Here is an 18,579-nt window from a genome sequence, read left to right as displayed (position 1 = left end):
TAGTACTTAAATATTTTTGATACTATGATTCTGTTTAGGTATCAAGTTGTTAAATTGTTTTTCTGGGAGTTGGAGAGGATACTGGCATTTGAATATAGATTAATTAATTACCATTAGTGATGTTATTATAATTATAATTGTTATATGATTAATTAGTATTCCCCCTTAAATTGTACAACTAATAAAATGTTCTTAAATAAGTTAAAGAATTTCATTTTTTTTTCAAAAGATTTGCATTTTTATTATTATAAGTAGGTGTATAATTTGAGTTGGATAATTATTCTGCGGAGGTCTGTGCAATGGGGAATTACTGCAGATCTCCAAAGGATATCCTATGGATATGATTGGAAAACTTGATTAATTTTTATAAATCATATTGGTAATGTTATTGTTAATTAATAAGATTGAAATCCTTTTTAATTACATTTCTCAAACACTTGCCACTTGAAAAAATACATCCAATACTATAAAATATATGTTTTAACCCTTCCGGACGGGTGACGGATATATCCGCCTAAGTCTTTGGCGATAAAGGACGGGTTGCGGATATTATTTTATCCGGACGGGTGTGCGGATTTATCCGCTTATGGTTTTTGATGTTCCAGACGGGAAGCGGATATATCCGCCTTCTCTTCAGACAGACTGGCAGGTTCTTGAGCAGTAACCAGATGTTTCGTGGTACCAAGGCACCACTTTCCTGCTTTCTCCATGGCTGCGCTCATTCCCGCACTCCCCCCTCTCTCCCACGCCTACCCCTCTCCCACGCCTACCCCTCTCCCGCGCCATCCCCTCTCCTGCGCACCCTCCACCACTCCTACGTCCCCGCCTCGACATTTCGCGCTCAACACTACGTTGTCTTTATTTATTTGTTTACATATTGTTCTTTTTTTATTGCCTAACGTTGTCATGGTCATATCTTCAAAGACGGGTGGCGGATATATCCGCTGCTTTTCTACTCATCTGCGGACGGGTAGTGGATATATCTGCATAGTTAAAAACGAGTAAAAAATTATTTTGACGGAATGAAGTGTTCCATTGTGCTTATTTTATGTATACATGTATAACAAAACACAAATAAGGAAAATTTATTTTAATTTTTTCCTATAATTTTTCCCCGTTCTATGTCACGATTTCGCCCGTCCGGGAAGGGTTAATGTAGCCACCGAGAATATCCATAGGAAGTCCCAAGGAAACCCGAAAAATGTATTTTTTTGTGTGGGATATGTGCAATATCTTAGAGTGATCTTAGGGACATTCTCAAATCCTGGGATCTGTAAGATATGTGGTAAACCCTACTTAACCGATACTTACGATTGAGGTGTGATTTTAAAGTTAAAGCCTATGATCTAGCGCTCCTACGAATGGTAATAATATCCCAGACGCAGTAAACCTGCAGACTATACGATTTTTAACTTGTCTGATTAGATTTTTACAAAAAAGTCCATAAACATGTATTTACTAGTGGCTTGCAACATAAGTCCCAAAAAGCTCAATAGTATAAAACAAATTATTTTAATATTCAAACAAACTCAGAAATATGTTATCTATGTGACGTGTTAGAATATAAAATCCCTATATACCATTTCTTTTTTGTAAAAAAATAGTTTGTTGCTGTCTTTGTTTGCTTTTGTTGATGTTATTTTCAATATATAATTTAAATCACTCCATAGGTTTAACTCTGCTAAAAGCAGCAAACATATATAACTGTTTGTGAATAAATACTTGTTTATTAAGGTAGCTTTGGTTTTGTGCCTTTGTTTATGTGTCAAATACTGCTTCCATAAGGATTACATTGAAACTTTGAGGGCCCGTGGGGCAGATTCCTAAGAGATTTTTTTGACGCCATATAGATGTTGGCACTCACCGGTATGGTCTTTATCACCATGCAAAATTTTAAAGTGATTGCTTCAGCCGTCTAGGAGGAGTTTGCGTATTACAAAATGCATAAGAGTCAACGTATAAGGATTACTATAAGGATCGCTCCGCTCAAATTAGATTTAACGAGTGTTGGATTTGCTGCTACAGGGAAGGTAAAAAGTTTTTTTTAAGGTAAATAAATGGGTATTGCACTGGATTCATTTTGCATTGGAAACAAGTTTTGGGCCGTATCAAACTGCTCAATTTGCACACGGGTACCCTTGTATGATTTATTTATACTGCAAATTTGAAGGATGGTGTTTTTTGCCTCTGGGGACATCAGAAGGATAAAGTAAATCCGTCCTGGGTCTAGATCTTACTATGAGACTTACAGTTATTAGCTTATTCCCCATATAGGAAATTAGTTAAAAGCATAGCCAAGCAAACAACACATAAGAAGTAAATTGTTTTCTACAATTTCTCAAATACAGCAGGTTTAAACGTAAAATGTGTAAACCATAATAAATAATGAAGAAATATTTTACTATCCATACCCAGTTTATTCCTTACAAAAAATAAAATTTATTAAAGGAACCTATACAAAAACTTGTGTTTCTAAACTATTATGATCCCTAGGTATTTAATAATTTAAAATACCGTAAAAAATAAATTTTAAAAATTATGCAGTACACCTGCAATAGTTAGCCTCATTCAATCATTTTCTCTTTGAGTAAAAACCTACTACAGCTGATCCATGTATGGGATCTCTTCTTTAGTTTCTAAATTCAATGAAAGTGCTGTTGACATTACCTCTTCAATACAGAGTGTAAGTGAAACTGATCAAGTATGTTTAGATGGCAACACAGATGGATCTACAAACGGGATCATGAAAGTAGATCTGAACTTTCTATGATACTGGATGCATTATGTATTACTGCTCTCTACTCAGGACTCAAGACCAATGTTACTGTTAAGCGAAGATATACAATAGAACCCTGACAAGTAGACTCATGGGAATTGTGTTTGCAATAGCTTGTGATAAGGGGTAAAATATATTCAAGGGGATTTTGTATTTTAAAATTACACTTGTTATCAAGGGTGACTTGTTATCGAGGTTCCACTGTAGCACTTGTGGTACTTTAGTCAAGCTATTGGCTTTGATAGCAAGTCGACAAAGCTGAAGCCAGTTTTGAATTCTGTTTTATTTTGGTGAAGTTTTGAGTACACCATAATGTGGACTAAATGTTTCTAAGTTTATCTTTTATCTAAAGGAAGATTTTGCTATTTATGCTTTAAACTTTGGTTCTGTTAAAATGTCACCAGAGGACAAACGGTAACAGGTTGTACTAACCAGTAACAAATTTAATACCCAACAATATTTTTTACATCTTAAAAGCAGTAAAAAACACAAAATGTGTTTTGGTTCCAAAAACAGATGTTTCCGCCCAAAACTCAAACTCATAAATGTTGATGAAAACAATAATTTCTCCATGTATAAAGGGGGAGAAAGTAAAAAAATAACGTCTCATATAGATCATATTTACTTTCTTATCATTGAACCAATAATAAATAAAATACTAGGTGACCTGCTCAACTTAGTCTTATCTATCAATGAGCCAATAATATCCAAAATACTATCTGGCCTATGACTTACTTCGTACCCTGCATGTGTTAACCTTTGACCGATGCAATGGTTTAACCTAATCTATGATTTTGGGGAGCGAGCTGGTCTAGTGGATAGAGCGTGGGACATCTGTGCCCGAGGTCCCGGGTTCAAATCCCGCCAAATCACCAATGGATTTTGATAATGCCTCAACCCCTAGGTCTAGCCTGAAGTAATTTGAAAAACAATCCTAGGCTCGTGCCTAGCGTCCTAGAATAAAAAATCTATGATTTTATTAAATTAATAAAATATCAAAGCATACCTAACTTTGGGATGCGGAACAAATTGGTTCAGAAAGTGAAAGTTTCCTGAAGATTTACAACTTACCTCAGATTTTAAATTCCAGTCATGAACTTAGGTAATTATTTTGCTTTTGTTCTGTTTTTTTTTTTTTTTTTTTTAGTTAGATTATTGTTTTGTATTTGCCGTGTTAGGTTTTTTTTATAATTATACTACCAATGGTTAATAGGTAGGTAGGCCTAAAACTCTCCTAAAACCCTCTCTAAGATCTCCCGAGTCTGCTTTTTGTTGAGAAGACTTAAGAGTTGCGTCTCGGATAGTATGCTCATTACTGCTTATTATAGTTTCTTCCACTCTCATCTTCTGTATGGAAACATTCTGTGGGGTAATAGCGCTGGAGCCAGAAAGGTTTTCTCATGGCAGAAAAAAGCACTGAGAATAATTTTTGAAATACCACGCAGAACGACCAGCAAACCTTCTTTTAGCAAACACAGAATAATGACTCTACTGTGTATATTTATTTTTCAAAATTTGCTATTTGTTAAAGAAAATCTTTCATCATTCCCAAAACGTAATGAATTTCACAGTTATAATACTAGAACAAGTAACCACCTAGATATTCCGATAGTAAGATTATCAAAATCAACTAATAGCCACAAATTCCTTCAAATACAGCTCTTTAATAAGCTACCTGTATCGTTTCAAGAGCTTAGCTTTAATAAATTTAAAAATAAATTGGCTGTTTGGCTTCTTGACAGAAGTTTTTTTTTCAGTAAAAGAATTTTTAGAATACCAAATACCTAATATATAGTTCATTGTTTTTTCCCTTTTCAATTCCTGCTGTAACTTATTTTCTTTTAACACAATTGACCTAATCCATAGAAAGTTTGTATTTATTTTTGAAGTTGTCTATTGTACTTTTGTTTGTATTTAATGACAATACAGATATTCTTATTCTTATTCTTAAAAACACCTTTGAACCATTTGTTTGGAAGGGATGTAATTTTTATATTGATTTTGAAAAATAGTTATTTTGTCATCCTAGACCTAGTCAAATCCATCAAAAACAACAAAAAATATCCCAACCATTCTCAAGTTGTAAGTGTTTGAGCAAACCTGACTTGATTTATTAATACGTAGTACTACATTCAAAGGTCAATTTCGTGTAGGTTTTTAACCCTGAAAAACGATAGCTACATTTATGTTCTGCGCTGGAGCCCACACGACCGGCTCTAAAAGACGGATTCCTTGGCGGATACCTCGTGACATCGGTTCACACGGATGTGTAAGACGGATGATCCACCGTATCACGACCCAAAGTCAACGGACTGCTGGGAAGATCCGGCAGTCCAATGTCCGGCAGCGCTCGGCTGTTTTCGGCAGCGCTCGGCAAATTTCGGAAGAGCCGCGCATCAAGCAGGCGCAGACAGTCGCAAGTCGCGCCGAAGATGCAACTCCTACTGCTAGCAGGTCAGTCTGATTGTGGAATCTGGTTTGAAAATAAATAAAAAGTAACTTAGTATCAAGATATAAGAATAAAACATTTAAATTGAGTACGTTTATAATTTTGTTCTGTTTCAATTCTTTTTCTATTAAAAATGTTTGAATCTTTTCCTCTCCATTTTTTTCAAACTCAAATGTAATAAACCCTTTATACAATTAGACCTATTATCAATTAGGTAACTCATACAGCTAATAATTTTACCTAATTAGTTAGCCTAGTATACCTAGTAATTAGCATTTTTTTATTTTTGTATAATTTCAATTTGTTTCTTTAGCTCTTGTCTAATAATGCTATTATATAATTTATTTATGCAGAAACATTTCCAGTTGTTGAGAATCATTCATTCTTTAGAGTGTTTAGACAAATCTTTGTTTTATACCACTAACGTGTATAATATAGCCTATATTCATTACCTATTGTAACAGACAGACAAAATGTGTTCTTTCTCCCTTTAAATACCCCAGTTGGTGTTTGTTAATGTCAGGTCAGCACTAAACAATAATAAGCCTTGCACGTGGCTGGATTAATCCCAATTATGATTAAAACCGCAACAAGTTCATTGTTATTTTCTCAAACAATTTTGGATAACAAGAACCGTCAATATTTGACTGTTCGAACACCTCTCTTCTGGTCGACCTATAGAACTGGGCTATAGTAAAAATAATTTGCACATTTACAGTTTTCATTAATTTATTTATTGTGTTTACTTTTGTAATTATATGAAAATCGTTTCATTTTACGATTATTCGGGCTGTTAGCCTATTAAACGTGCTACGACGAATATTAGACCAGAAACGGCATGGATCACAGTTTCTGTTCTAATATTGGTGCGTGCTTCACAACGGGAAGAAGCGCGAAAGAGACTACTGTAATAATGATCTTGAAATAGTTACACATCTATTATTTATTTTAGAAACAACCCTTAGCTTTTACTACTTAGTGTAGTAAATTTCTGATTTAAATAAGCGGTTCAACCAAGTACAGTGTTTAAATGTAGATGGTGCGTGTTAAGAAATATTGTAACTCTATGATTTACTTAGAAAAGATAAACTTATTTAAAATTATGTAGACCTACATACTTTCAAAACCCTACTCATATTTGAGGTCAATCGATTTAAAAGGATCTAACAACATGCCGTTGCCCCCATTTTTCAACTTTAGTAAAGCGTCTTTCTTTACCTGTAGCTTATTATATAAATTTCAATAAAAACTATGAACAAAATCCCATTACCTTTACTACTTTTCTTTAACTCAATATAACCTTATTACTGTGTATACCTCACGAATGTCCATACCATAAATAAAGCATCATCAAACACCCTTTCAAGTAAAAAAAAACACCTTTCAATTGCATCGGCCTGAAAATTTTGGAGCCTTGGACATCGCCCTGTGTGGGGCAGAGCTTTTATCAAATTCGTTCATAACAATAATTTTTGGCAAATTTAGGTTTATTTTGATCTATCATATACCTGTTTCTTTATGTGGTTAGACCTTAAATTTGGATATATCACTTTAATAATACAGATGATAATAGATTTGGACTGTAGTTTTGTTATAGTCAAGTGTGTCTCATTAAAAAATTATATGGTTACTGCAACTGAAATGACCATTAGATCTAACTTCAGGACACTTAAGGAATAGCTTTACAAAAATTCATTGCAAAACTCAACCATTAACTTATTAAATTTAAATTCCTTAATTTGATAACGTGGATTTTCGTTTTGAGTCAAAGGTCATCATTCAGAACATTTTTCCACCTGAACGTATTATTCAATGGTCCTTTTAGCATGAGAGAACCACAACAATGGTGGACATTAGAGCGAGTCAGAAGTCACACAGTAAAAATGTCGACTAAGAATGCGGAGCTTAGAACACATAAATTAGACCCAGATTATGCAGCGCATCGTTGTAGGCGAGAGGTGTTTGTAAACAGCTGTTTAGCGCGTACTTCGTTTTGTACGCTACGTCTCACTCGACACTACTGTAGCAATTGTTGCGCTGCACTTATAATCGATGCAAATGATGTTTTCTATTATCAACAAACTTAAAATCTGTATACATCTATAAATTTAAGGTAAAATATAAGAGCAAGTCTGTCCGGTATTAATTATGCACTTCCATACGATCATCGTTAAACTAAGGTACACAAATATCCTTAGGAAGGGTCCTGTCTTACAGCTTAATTTCATCAGGGCTTTGTCCCTTGGTATTGGCAAATTAGAATTATTTTTTATTTATTTTTTCCATGGCAACGGAAAGACTATCAACATTATTACAATCCTATAAGTATTTATATTTTACATAACTTTGCTCTGTTCAAATAATTTAGACGGTTTGAGGGGAAGTTCGATCCCCACTACTTTTTTGTGCATAATTTGTATGTTACTTAATCAGCTGAGCTACTTACTGTTTTAAATGCAAGGGTCAAGTGGAGAGGATAAATTCCTCCTTCCCTAAAACCACCTAAATTTTATGAACGGAGTATGGCGTTCCAAGTCTGTTTTTTTTTTTTTCAAAACCTAAAACTTAGGTATAGACTTTTTTGTTAAATATGTGTTACGCTTGTTTGTTGTATGGTAAGGAAATTCGGTGGCCTCTTGTTTTTTATCATCTAAAAGACTTATTTTTACTTTTCCCCCTATCATTTATGAAAAAAATACTGTTTAGTGAAAATGTTCTTGTTTGAGTTTTGGGCGGAAATACCTGTTTTGGGCCCCCTGAGCAAAAACAAAGTTGGAGTTATGTCTGTGTTGATGTGTACAGAGCTTTGACTATACCCTGTGATCCGATGTTGATGGCATTTGTTATGCTACTAAATCATGGTATTCCCATTTTGCTTTTTGATTAGGATGACCCATAAGCCCCATAAAATAACGGAAAATCAGATTTTCACAAAAAAAACTGCCAAATGATTTTTAAAACCATGTTTGAAACTTTTGAAAGAGGGAATACAAAAGCTGGAAGTGGAATAGGAATCTGGAATGTTTAGTAGTTCGGTCATTCACCGGACTAGAGGCTCGACGCGTTCCTGTATTCCTGTTACACGTGCAATCTGCATGTACGTATGCACGTATTCATGTCTAAGTATATAAGTTATATTGTAGGCTAACCACATTAAATCATTCAAATTTGACGTATACGAATACTGGATGAAGAATAATCACATAACATCGCTATAGTTCATAATGTCCACTTACCACATAGTTGCATGATTTATATTATGTGTAAGGGTGTCATTTCGTTAAAGACGAAATAAGGGTCACGTTTTCCTATGAATGTGTAATTATTGTGTAGGTTCTATTGACAGATGTTGTGTTAACTCGTTCCTCGCGCACAGGCTTCGCCTGTATAGGGGACCATCCATTTTGGAAGATGGCATTTTCTGTATGACTGTTTGTTCTTGGAATAAATTATTTTAATTTTATTTGACCTGATAGAAATTAAAACAAAATGTGCGTAGAATTTCTCTGGCATTGCCAAAATCCATACATAGGAACAAGGAGGCTACTTGTTCACGTTTTTGGGGCACTGCTATTTTATAAACACTGTTGGAAAGATTTAAAAAATAAAAGTCAATTAATAGGTGAAACAGGTGGTAAATAACAACGGAATATGCGGACATAACAACGGAGTGTGCGAAAATAACAACACCGAATATGCTAACTTTACAATGGAGTAGGCGCACGTTATTGATTTAAGAATAAGTCGTTAAATATTGATAAACAAAAATGCAATTTGTTTGGTTTGTGTTATCGCCATTTCTACTTGAAATTAAAATAACTTATGAAACCTTATTTTGACAGAAAAGTTGTTTAGGCTAAGGCTAATGATATTTGCCAAAATGATTAATGTATAGATACAGTTTAATACCACCAATCTCCACCAACAAGGATGTACAAGAAGTGACTTTTAAATCCGAAGGCTACGGCAATGTTGCGAAAGTACAATTTACCTGACGAAAGGGAAGCTTATCAAATAAGCCTTTCATTATCAGTCAAACGCCGGTTGTAAATTAAAAACAGCAAAACAGCTGATGGCACGACCCGGACCTGTCAGTGACCGGCGACCTTGGCGGCAAAGTTCACGGATCATCTGCGAATAGTTCGGTCTCGTCGATATTTACCTCTTTGGCCAACGTCATTTTAGGAGGAAGCTTGAATAGAGGTTTTTGCAGAAGTTTAAGATCCCTGTATTTCCCTATTATTATTTTGTTTTGGCACTTTTCTGTAATTTGACAGCACCAGCAGTTATGTTGAATTACATACTCCAACAACAACACTGTTTCCTTTACAGTTACATTATATAGGTCATAGGTGTATGTTTGTTTCCGTGTTCAGTTCAGTGCCAACTACAGACAATCGTGTTGTGATTCATTCAATTCAGTTCCGAGAGACGGGAGTTTGCGTTTGTTAGGATATAACCTCAATGATGTAACTAAATTTGTAAAAAAAACCTATCCATCCTCCTCAAGTGGCTATAATACTCGCCATCAATTCTAAAGGTTGCCTGTTAGATTCCAAGCTGAGTTGATTTGTCATCAATTAACTAACTACCGTACGCCATCCCAGAACATTTCGGTATTATAAAGTAAAATACCAGATTGTTTAGACCGTTCCGTAATAAAACCCCGTAGAGGAAATGTCATTTAAGTTAAAGCACTTAAAAATAAAAAAAACGAATCCCGGTTACATAGGAATAGTAGGCCTATGAGCCTTACATCAGCACTAGGGCCTAAAATGACCCAGGTCGACTTGATGTCAGGTTTGACAACCGAGGCGACGCCGAGGATGGAAAATTAGGGTTGAAATGGTTCATTTCATGACTATAGCAACGAAAGTGGCATTTTCCGATGCGCGCTCAAGTTTAATGTGCGAGTCAAAACCGAACAAAGGAACTCCAAATTTCACGTGCTAGGCGAAGCTGAAGACGGGGAAAACATTGGAACAAGTACAGGAAAATCACTTTCTGTACAATTTATGAACGAAACTTTTCATAACGACGAAAATAATACATACAGAATAACAGAAGTCAGTAAAATTAAGTTAAAACTATATTTCCTAATTAATATTTTCATAAATATATAAAGCAAATTTGTTATAAAAAAAAACCTACCTGTCAATGTAAAAATATTAAGTTCAAGGTTGTGATAACAACACGCACTACACTACACTGCACACTAAAGCACAGCTAGCTACACTAGCTTGTCTATTCCTGTAAAAACATCTTATTTAAATTGTAAAAAAATGTATATAATTACTACAGTAGCGCGCGTGGTGAGCAAATAGATAAGTGATTGAGAGCAAGGGACCCCTAAGAGTTTGAGAAACGATATCATTTTTTTATGTCAGCTGTTATAAAAATAACTTCTTTCTGTACTGAGTGATGAAAATACACTTTCGGTCCGTGTGATTAATAAACGGTATCAGCAATCTGACACATACTTTCTCCCATAAGCTCCAACAAACTTTATCATGGGTAAGCGGTGGGAGTAACTATGATAATTTTATAGGAAAAAATCGCAAAAGTTGCAATAACTTTTGAACCGTAATTGATACAGTAACGGGGGTTGCATTATTTTGTTTGGAATTATAAATTTAATCAACACCGGATTTTTTCCCAAAATCCGATGTTTGTAATTTTATGGGGTTTTTTTATGGGAAAATAACATAAGTTACAATAACTTTTGAACCGTAATTTTTACGGAAATGGGATTTGTACCTACCATTTTTTTCATAATATAAAGGACATACTAAATTATTATCAAAATCGTACAGGCCATTTTTGAGAAAATCTGATTTTTCCGTTATTTTATGGGTTTTTATGGAAAATCCCCATTAAAAATCAAAATTTCAAAAAAAAAGAAAAAACGCCTGTAGATACATATTCATGGCTTAGTACCTACATACCAAATGTCATCAAAATCGGAGATGTGGTCTGTAGCTCTGTAGACATCCACACACACAAACATAACTTCGAAAACCACTTTTTTTGGTTCAGGGGGACCCAAAATGGATATATCCACTCAAAACCATAACTCGAAAATTTTGATAAAAACAATACTTTCTCCATATACTATGTATAGGGGAGAAAGTAAAAAATGTAACGTCATACTATAATTACTGTACGGTTCGTCGGGCTATAAAATCACAAAACCTCAATTTTGACCATTGTTTATATTTATAGATTAACAACCTATATGTACCTCTGTGGTTGTTAGATTTAGATACAATGCCTTTCAACTCGACCAACACAATAATACAATCATGTTTAAATTGGAGAATATCTGTTGCATTTTAATTTGTATATAATCTTGATAATGTGAAGTATACTGTAGTAAAATATACAATATGACTCCATAATATACACAAACACATTTTAATAATCATGCGATAGCATAATTAAAACTGGGAGACTAACTTATTTGACAAAATCAGGAACAATATTACAGATGTAAAAATGTACGGCGCTGTACATTTTTCACATTTGAAAATTATTTGGCTGATTTTGCGGGGTAAAAATAGTAAATTAAAAAACTATCGTTGCAACGTTATGCGTAACAGCGGTTTCTCACTTGACGAGAAGTATCTTTTCGACCCTCACTCATTTTCCAACTTCAGCTTTGCTTGGTTTAAACGACCATCAGTAACACAGAGAAACTATTCCAAGACCTCTCTCTTTTAAGAATACCTAATTCAAATGGTTTTGAAAAGAAAATGTGTAACAAATACCAAATGCAGTGTATTGTTTTACTTCTTTTGTTATGCTAAGCACAATTGGCTATAGGAGGAAGTTAGGTGACCAATGGAGAGTTGTTCTGTACGTTTAGTTTCGATGTCTCAAATTTTAAAAACCAAGCACAGGGGAGACAGGCCTATATATATTGAACTAATTAAATACAGCTTGAATAACTGTATAAAGAAGCTTATGTCCTCTGTCCTCACATTAATATTTATGTACTTGTCAACTCTGTTGTGTTTTGTGTTTTAACTACATTAATACATCACAAGCTTGTGTCATATATTCCATCACGTACCGTACTGCATTTAGTACATTTATCAAATTTCTTAAATATGATTACTGAATGCATAGTGAAATTGTTTGATCTTATCATCAAGGTTTTTTCCCCTATTTTTCAGGCATAACATTCATAAATGGAGTTCTATGTTCACCAACGATTGAATGGGTGAGTAATTCATTTGTACATTGGGCTATTTTTCGCAAACAAGTTGTTTAAAGAATATTGACAAGTTAAGAGGCCTACTATGATTATGAATTTTAGCAGATAAACTTTACATTTTGGGACCTAGACTTTTTCATAAAATTAAGAGTCTTGTTTTCACATTTTCATAAAACATTAAAAATTATGTTAAATTACATAATTATATTTAAGTTATTTTAATTTTGAAAGAAGAAAAGTTAGTACATCTTCAAATGATCATAAATTATACTGTGGGTCTGTAACAATAAAGCAAACGTAGAAAACCAATTTTGAGCAAGTATTTTTTTTTTGTGGTAAATATTGTATTTTGTGTAGGTACCTACTAAAAAATAATATGAAGCACACAATAGATCACCTAAAATGTATTACCTTACCATTTGCGGCATTCTTAGCCTCTTTCCACCAGTAAAAGTTGTTTCTACTCTAGCATAAAGCGATCTGATGGCAAATGGATGCTGCCACTGTGGCGAACATGTCCCCTATCTTGATTTTTGTACCTCAACTTTACTATTTTTTTAAATTGTTAGCCTACACTATACAATTTGTTTTACAGAAAGACAACACAAATATGATTTCCTGCAAGGGAAGGCCTGATGGCTACTATGCTGACACAACTGATGCTCAGGATTCTTTTTTTAGGTGAGAATAAGATCATATTGGCTAAATGGAACTGTAGATTACATTTTAATATGCTATATGATTAAGTATACAGTGCATTATACACCAGTAGCGAGGGAAGTCACTTTTTTAGTCTCTTATTATGTACATAAGAATCTCACTTGACTCCTCGGAGCTCTCGTCCCTACAAAATTCTGCCACAGTCTTAAAAGCTGAGGAAAATGGGTTGGCATTGTGACCCTGTTTCCCGCATATTTTTTCATTGCATTTTTTGTTTGAATTGTGTTTCATGCGTTGTTGGGTTCCAGTTCCCACGCCATACTTATACATCTGTGCATATTCAGGATTATGACTTGAGGAATTAGATTCCCTACTCGGTGGTAAAACGTGTCATGGATCTTGAAATTGTAGATACTCTGAGTGATCCTCTCATCTAAAAGAGCTTCAGAGCTGATCATGGCAAAGGCAAATTGACGAATTTATAAAATTCAAATAATTTTTGGATTTAAGCCTCAAAGCACTGTTTTCAGATTTGGAGTTTCCAATAAGTTCCTGAAAGTATGGTGAATTTCACAATTGAGGTAAACAAACCTTTAATTTATTCCAACAAAGAGTAAAAATTGAACTGTCTCGGCCAGTCTTTTCATGCTTAAAATTGATGCAAGCCACAACAATGTAAATATTTAACATTCATTTGTCCGAGGTTGTATGTATCATCACAATAATTGTGAGCAAATTGTGTGAGCGAGTTTGGAAAAAAATTTCTATAGCTGGTCAATGTTGAATGTTGATAGAAGTCTAAATAAAAAAACAAAGTCAATCACTTCAAGAACGATTTGACATTGACACAGATGAATTAGTAACATATTCTCTATACATTTTATTTGCAGATGTAAGGACAATGAGGTGATAGAGCAGACCACGTGTGACAGAGGTTCAAGGTACGATCCTCACTCTCAGCAGTGTAGCCTCACTACAGCCCTGGACACAGACTGCGACCAATCAGATGACAGTTTCTACACAACACCTGGCACCCTGTGTAGAGGCTACTACCGATGTGTCAATGGCGCCAGGGAGGATTACACGTGTCCCAAAGACTCCTATTTTGATATGAACTCCCAGGTTTGTTCATGCTACTGTACAATGAACAGTAAACTAAAACACAAAAAATACCCAATAAATAATTCACTACAACATTTTTTTTTCGATTTCAATGTCAAATTGGCTTACAGAATAATATATTTCCATATAGTAGTTGTGGAAAAACAGCGTTTTCTTATCATTGCAGTGGCGGTTCAAAGGTGGAGGGGTCTACAAGCCCCCCCCCCCCACCAATAGACCCTGAAAATATAAATTGAAACATACATTTCCTCCTAAAAACATAACGGAATTTGTTCTACAGTACCAGTTCTAGATGTTAAAAATAGCTTTAGAAAGTCACGGCTTTAAAATACCAAATTTTCCAGGGTAGGACCCCTGAACCACACTCTTTTCTTGGGGGGTGTGGGACAGCACCCGGTAGCCCCCCTTGACAAGGTCCTAGAGATTTATTTATTTATTTATTTATCATTTCAACGGCTGACGCCAATACATAGATGATTGGATTGAGATACAATTTAAAGGAACTAACAAGATGCAAATGTAATAGGTACAATTTAGAACAGTACAAGCTACGAGAAAACAATAGAGCTGCTTGATTGATAGAGCTCCTAGTTCAATAAGAGCTCTTGGTATTTTGGCAATCTGGTGTGACAGCTTCTTCCTCATTTCTTCGGGACTCGACACTCAGTCTGACGATGTGTGTTACTGCCATACATCAGCCTCTTTATCTTACACCAGTATTTCTGTACATTTTGATGTTTGTTGCAGTTCTGCGTGCGTACTGGTGGGCTCTGTTACGAGTTGGTTTGTAGCGGCCGAGTCAACGGGAGATACGCAGACACAACCCATGCATGCCGCAGATCCTACGTGTGTGAGGGAGGAATGCTACGATCCCTCGGCTCCTGTCCTCCTGGTTCTTTGTACAACGGCAGCTCATGCCAGCCCAGGGAACAAGTCCAGGTGAGCTTAAGATGAAAAATTGTTGTTAGATGGAAGACTTAGAAAAAATATATTGTAGAATTATTTGTCTACAAATTGTTTTAAGTTGTATTAGGATTGTTTTTAGTTTTGTCATACAGTGTTTGTACTAGGGTTTGCGAGCATTGTTATAGGGTCAAAACAAAAATTCATTGTAATAGCCCCAGAACTGCAATAATTTATGGTATATTTTTTGCTAAGCTCATCAGCAGTTCTGTTATAATTGGTGATTGACAATGGCATCTCACTGTGCTAAGAGGTAATGTAAAATCTAGTCAAAACTAAACACAAACATCCAAATACTTCAATTCTATGGTCTTTCATTAGTATATGTCAACTTAACAGTATTATACAAACCCTTCTTCAGGACATTAGGTCATGTCAAAGGCTCACGATAAAAGATTACTACAAACGCAAACTACTTTAGACAATTGGTACATTTAACCCTTTGAGTGCCACCGCCGTTTCACCATGTAATATGCATAAAATGCCGGGCCTACAAAATTGCAAGCATCTAGGGGAAAAATTATCAAAAATTAACTATTTAACCAATTTTAATAAATCTTTTTTTATTTTGTTGGTTATTAAGTGGAGAACATAATGATCATGGTGATACAGTTTGAAATTAAGTTTGCACTATAAAAAATATATTATAACAATATATAAAAAAATTATAAATTTCAAGTTTGAAGTATAATTTTGTGTATACAACATTTTTAAAATTTTTTTTTTTAGTCATACAATAAGAAAGAGCATGAAAATCTGATCTAAAATCATTTATACTATGTTATCTTACTATGAAATATGACATGGTAACGCAATGCAAACAAAACACTACAAAAAGTATATTTTGGTTCACTACTAGGTACTTTTACAATTCACTTTTCTCACATACTCTAACACTAAAACAAAAGTCACTAAAATACTTATAAACTTATAATAAAGTGTTTCAAATAAGTTTAGTGAAAACAAACAAAGAACTCACGGTGTAAACAAAACAACTAACCAAACTGCGTAGCTGTCTGCCCCTAGTACTGACAGCTGTTAAATGATTGCGTCACCTTTTTCTTGTAAAGCCCATGACTCCCAAGGAGACAGTAAAATATAAATTCAACATCAATCGATAGTTTGGAGCTTGGAGAATGTGATACAGCCAATAACAGGTTAAAAAAACAATGTACTATATGAAATATTTATAAAATACTGATCGTCTACTATGTAGACGCTGGCACTTTATGCATATTTCATATCGTCTACTATGTAGATGCTGCGGCACTCAAAGGGTTAATTTTACTTTTTTCCAGTGTCTGACATCAGAAAAGTCAGCTGTAGCAGTGAAGATCCTCTCCACAGATCCTTGTGCAGAATTGCCCAACGGTTTCCAGACTCTACCTGACGAGACATGTCGCAACTACCTGCTTTGCCACTCTGGACAGACCATCGCCAAGCTGCACTGCGCGACAAGCGAGCACTTCAACGGTGACAAGTGCGTGCCAGCCACCAACACCAGTTGTGCGTCCTACTGTGCCGACAAACCTGACGGCTTCACTACCGACTTACGCCGCCAATGCCGAGGCTACGTCAGCTGTGTCAAAGGCAGAGTGGTCGAAGAACTGGCCTGCAAAGACGGCTCACTTTTCAACGGAAAAACATGTGTCCCTGCCTTACTGTATCAATGTCCTGTACCTGTGAAGAAAAACGTTTGTTCCAAACTGAAAGACGGATATCACCAAGATTACATGACTGGATGCAAAGAGTATTTTTACTGCCACCAAGGACAAATGCTGTTGAGAAGTACATGTAGGGACGGAAAAGTATGGAATGGCTCGGATTGTGTGTCAAGAGATGAATTTTTGTGTGAAGGTCCAGAGATTTGGCCGGGTTGTAGTGCTTTGGACGACGGTCTGTACACAGACCTATCAAAAGGTTCAAAATGTAGATTTTACCACTATTGTTCCAACGGTAAGAAGGTCCGATTGAGTTGTCCGATGGGGTATGTATTCAACGGGAAAACTTGCGTAGAACAAGATTCCTATCACTGTCCACTGCTTGACACAGACTGTCACAATAAGGTGGACGGTTATTACTCAGACCCTAAGTCAGGTTGTCGTTCGTACTATTATTGCTCAAACGGCCAAAAACTGACTTACATTTGCCCAGAAGGTTTACTCTTCAATGGAACAGACTGTGTTAACAAACGCATACACAGCTGCACAGCGAAAATCAGCATTTGCTCCAACAAAACAAACGGATACCACGCAGACGCTGCCACCGGGTGTCACAAGTATGTTTATTGCTTACAAAAAGTAAAAATTACGTCCTTTGAGTGTTCGGAAAATAGTGTTTTTGATGGCAAAAAATGTGTACCGGTCAAAACGGATAGTTGTACTAACGCTAAAGAATCTTGTGATACATTAGAAGATGGTTTATACGGAGAACCCAACTCTCAATGCACCAGATACTTTAAATGTGTGGGAAAAAAGAAGACTACAACTTTTACTTGCCGAGGAGGGTAAGTTTTTAACGGAGTAAAGTGTGTGAAGTACATATGTCCAGTGGAGAAAAAGCAATTGTATAGCCAAGATGATTGTGTGGGGAAGATCGGGTTTTTTCAAGATTTTGAGTCAAATTGTAATAAGTATTACTTTTGTATTAATGGTGTCAAAACTATGCTTTCTTGTAAAAGAGGCCAAGTATTCAATGGGGAGGTTTGTGTTAGTGAGAAAAACTACACATGCCCCATTTAGTTGTCACATTGTAAAACTTCCTTTGGATTGTTACGGTTGAAGAGAGAGATTATGTTTTAGGATTAGGTAAGGAAAGAAAATTGAAGTTGGAGAAGACGTTTATTTTTAAATAATAATATATAGAAATAAGTATTTATGCCTTACCATGTTTAAAAAAAAATCAACCTTAAATTAAATTTTGACTTCCATTAAATCTTTCATTACGATTAACTTCAAGTTCAAATATTTGTAATAGTTTTTGTAAACAAATTATTCACTTATAGTCAGATGAAAGGTAATTAGTAAATAATAGGTACTAATTGATGAATAAAGAGACAGGTTTAACATACTGTAAGTATTGACAAGTACTGTTTATTATATTGAATTCTTCTAAAATGGTTTCAAGTTACTTTGGTGTGAAATAATCAATTAGCACCTAGTATTAGAATTTGGATGGAATTGAAGCACTGTAGTTTGAAAAAGATGGCATGCAACAAAGTCATTGTACCTGTTGATAATAATTTTATTTTTAATTGTTAAATCATGATATTTAACTTATTTATGCTGTAAATAAAATTACTTTATTTATGAAACTAATTTTTTTCCTTCCTAGTTAATTTATGTAGATGAATAGAATTTTCTAATTTCTGTGGTTTTCTTTCTAAAATATTTT

General features: G+C 34.9%; 1 protein-coding gene across 1 annotated transcript; it reads left to right on the top strand.

Annotated features, from left to right (window-relative positions):
- The first annotated feature begins 5,202 nt into the window (after positions 1 to 5,202).
- Positions 5,203 to 18,467, top strand: LOC129000940 (uncharacterized). The gene is made up of 6 exons (XM_054428034.1): positions 5,203 to 5,230; positions 12,401 to 12,447; positions 13,037 to 13,122; positions 13,992 to 14,223; positions 14,971 to 15,162; positions 16,485 to 18,467. Exons 1-6 carry the CDS (start codon positions 5,209 to 5,211, stop codon positions 17,694 to 17,696), a joined length of 1,791 nt encoding a protein of 596 aa, XP_054284009.1. The 5' UTR covers positions 5,203 to 5,208; the 3' UTR covers positions 17,697 to 18,467.
- Positions 18,468 to 18,579: the final 112 nt, after the last annotated feature.

Source organism: Macrosteles quadrilineatus, unplaced genomic scaffold, assembly GCF_028750875.1.
Source record: "Macrosteles quadrilineatus isolate MER2022 unplaced genomic scaffold, UCM_ALF_1.0 Scaffold_8__2_contigs__length_117827958, whole genome shotgun sequence".
NCBI classification, from domain to species: Eukaryota; Metazoa; Arthropoda; class Insecta; order Hemiptera; family Cicadellidae; genus Macrosteles; species Macrosteles quadrilineatus.
The sequence above is the reverse complement of the archived record's forward strand: the minus strand, read 5'-3'. Positions and strand labels throughout refer to the sequence as shown.

What these genes read in the sequence shown, in the direction of transcription:
- LOC129000940 (XM_054428034.1), top strand. Translation starts at nt 5,209, where the DNA reads ATGCAACTCCTACTGCTAGCAG. An exon ending in GTTCACCAACGATTGAATGG is followed by an intron (nt 12,448 to 13,036) that starts GTGAGTAATTCA and finishes TTTGTTTTACAG; the next exon opens with AAAGACAACACAAATATGAT. An exon ending in ATTTTGATATGAACTCCCAG is followed by an intron (nt 14,224 to 14,970) that starts GTTTGTTCATGC and finishes TGTTTGTTGCAG; the next exon opens with TTCTGCGTGCGTACTGGTGG.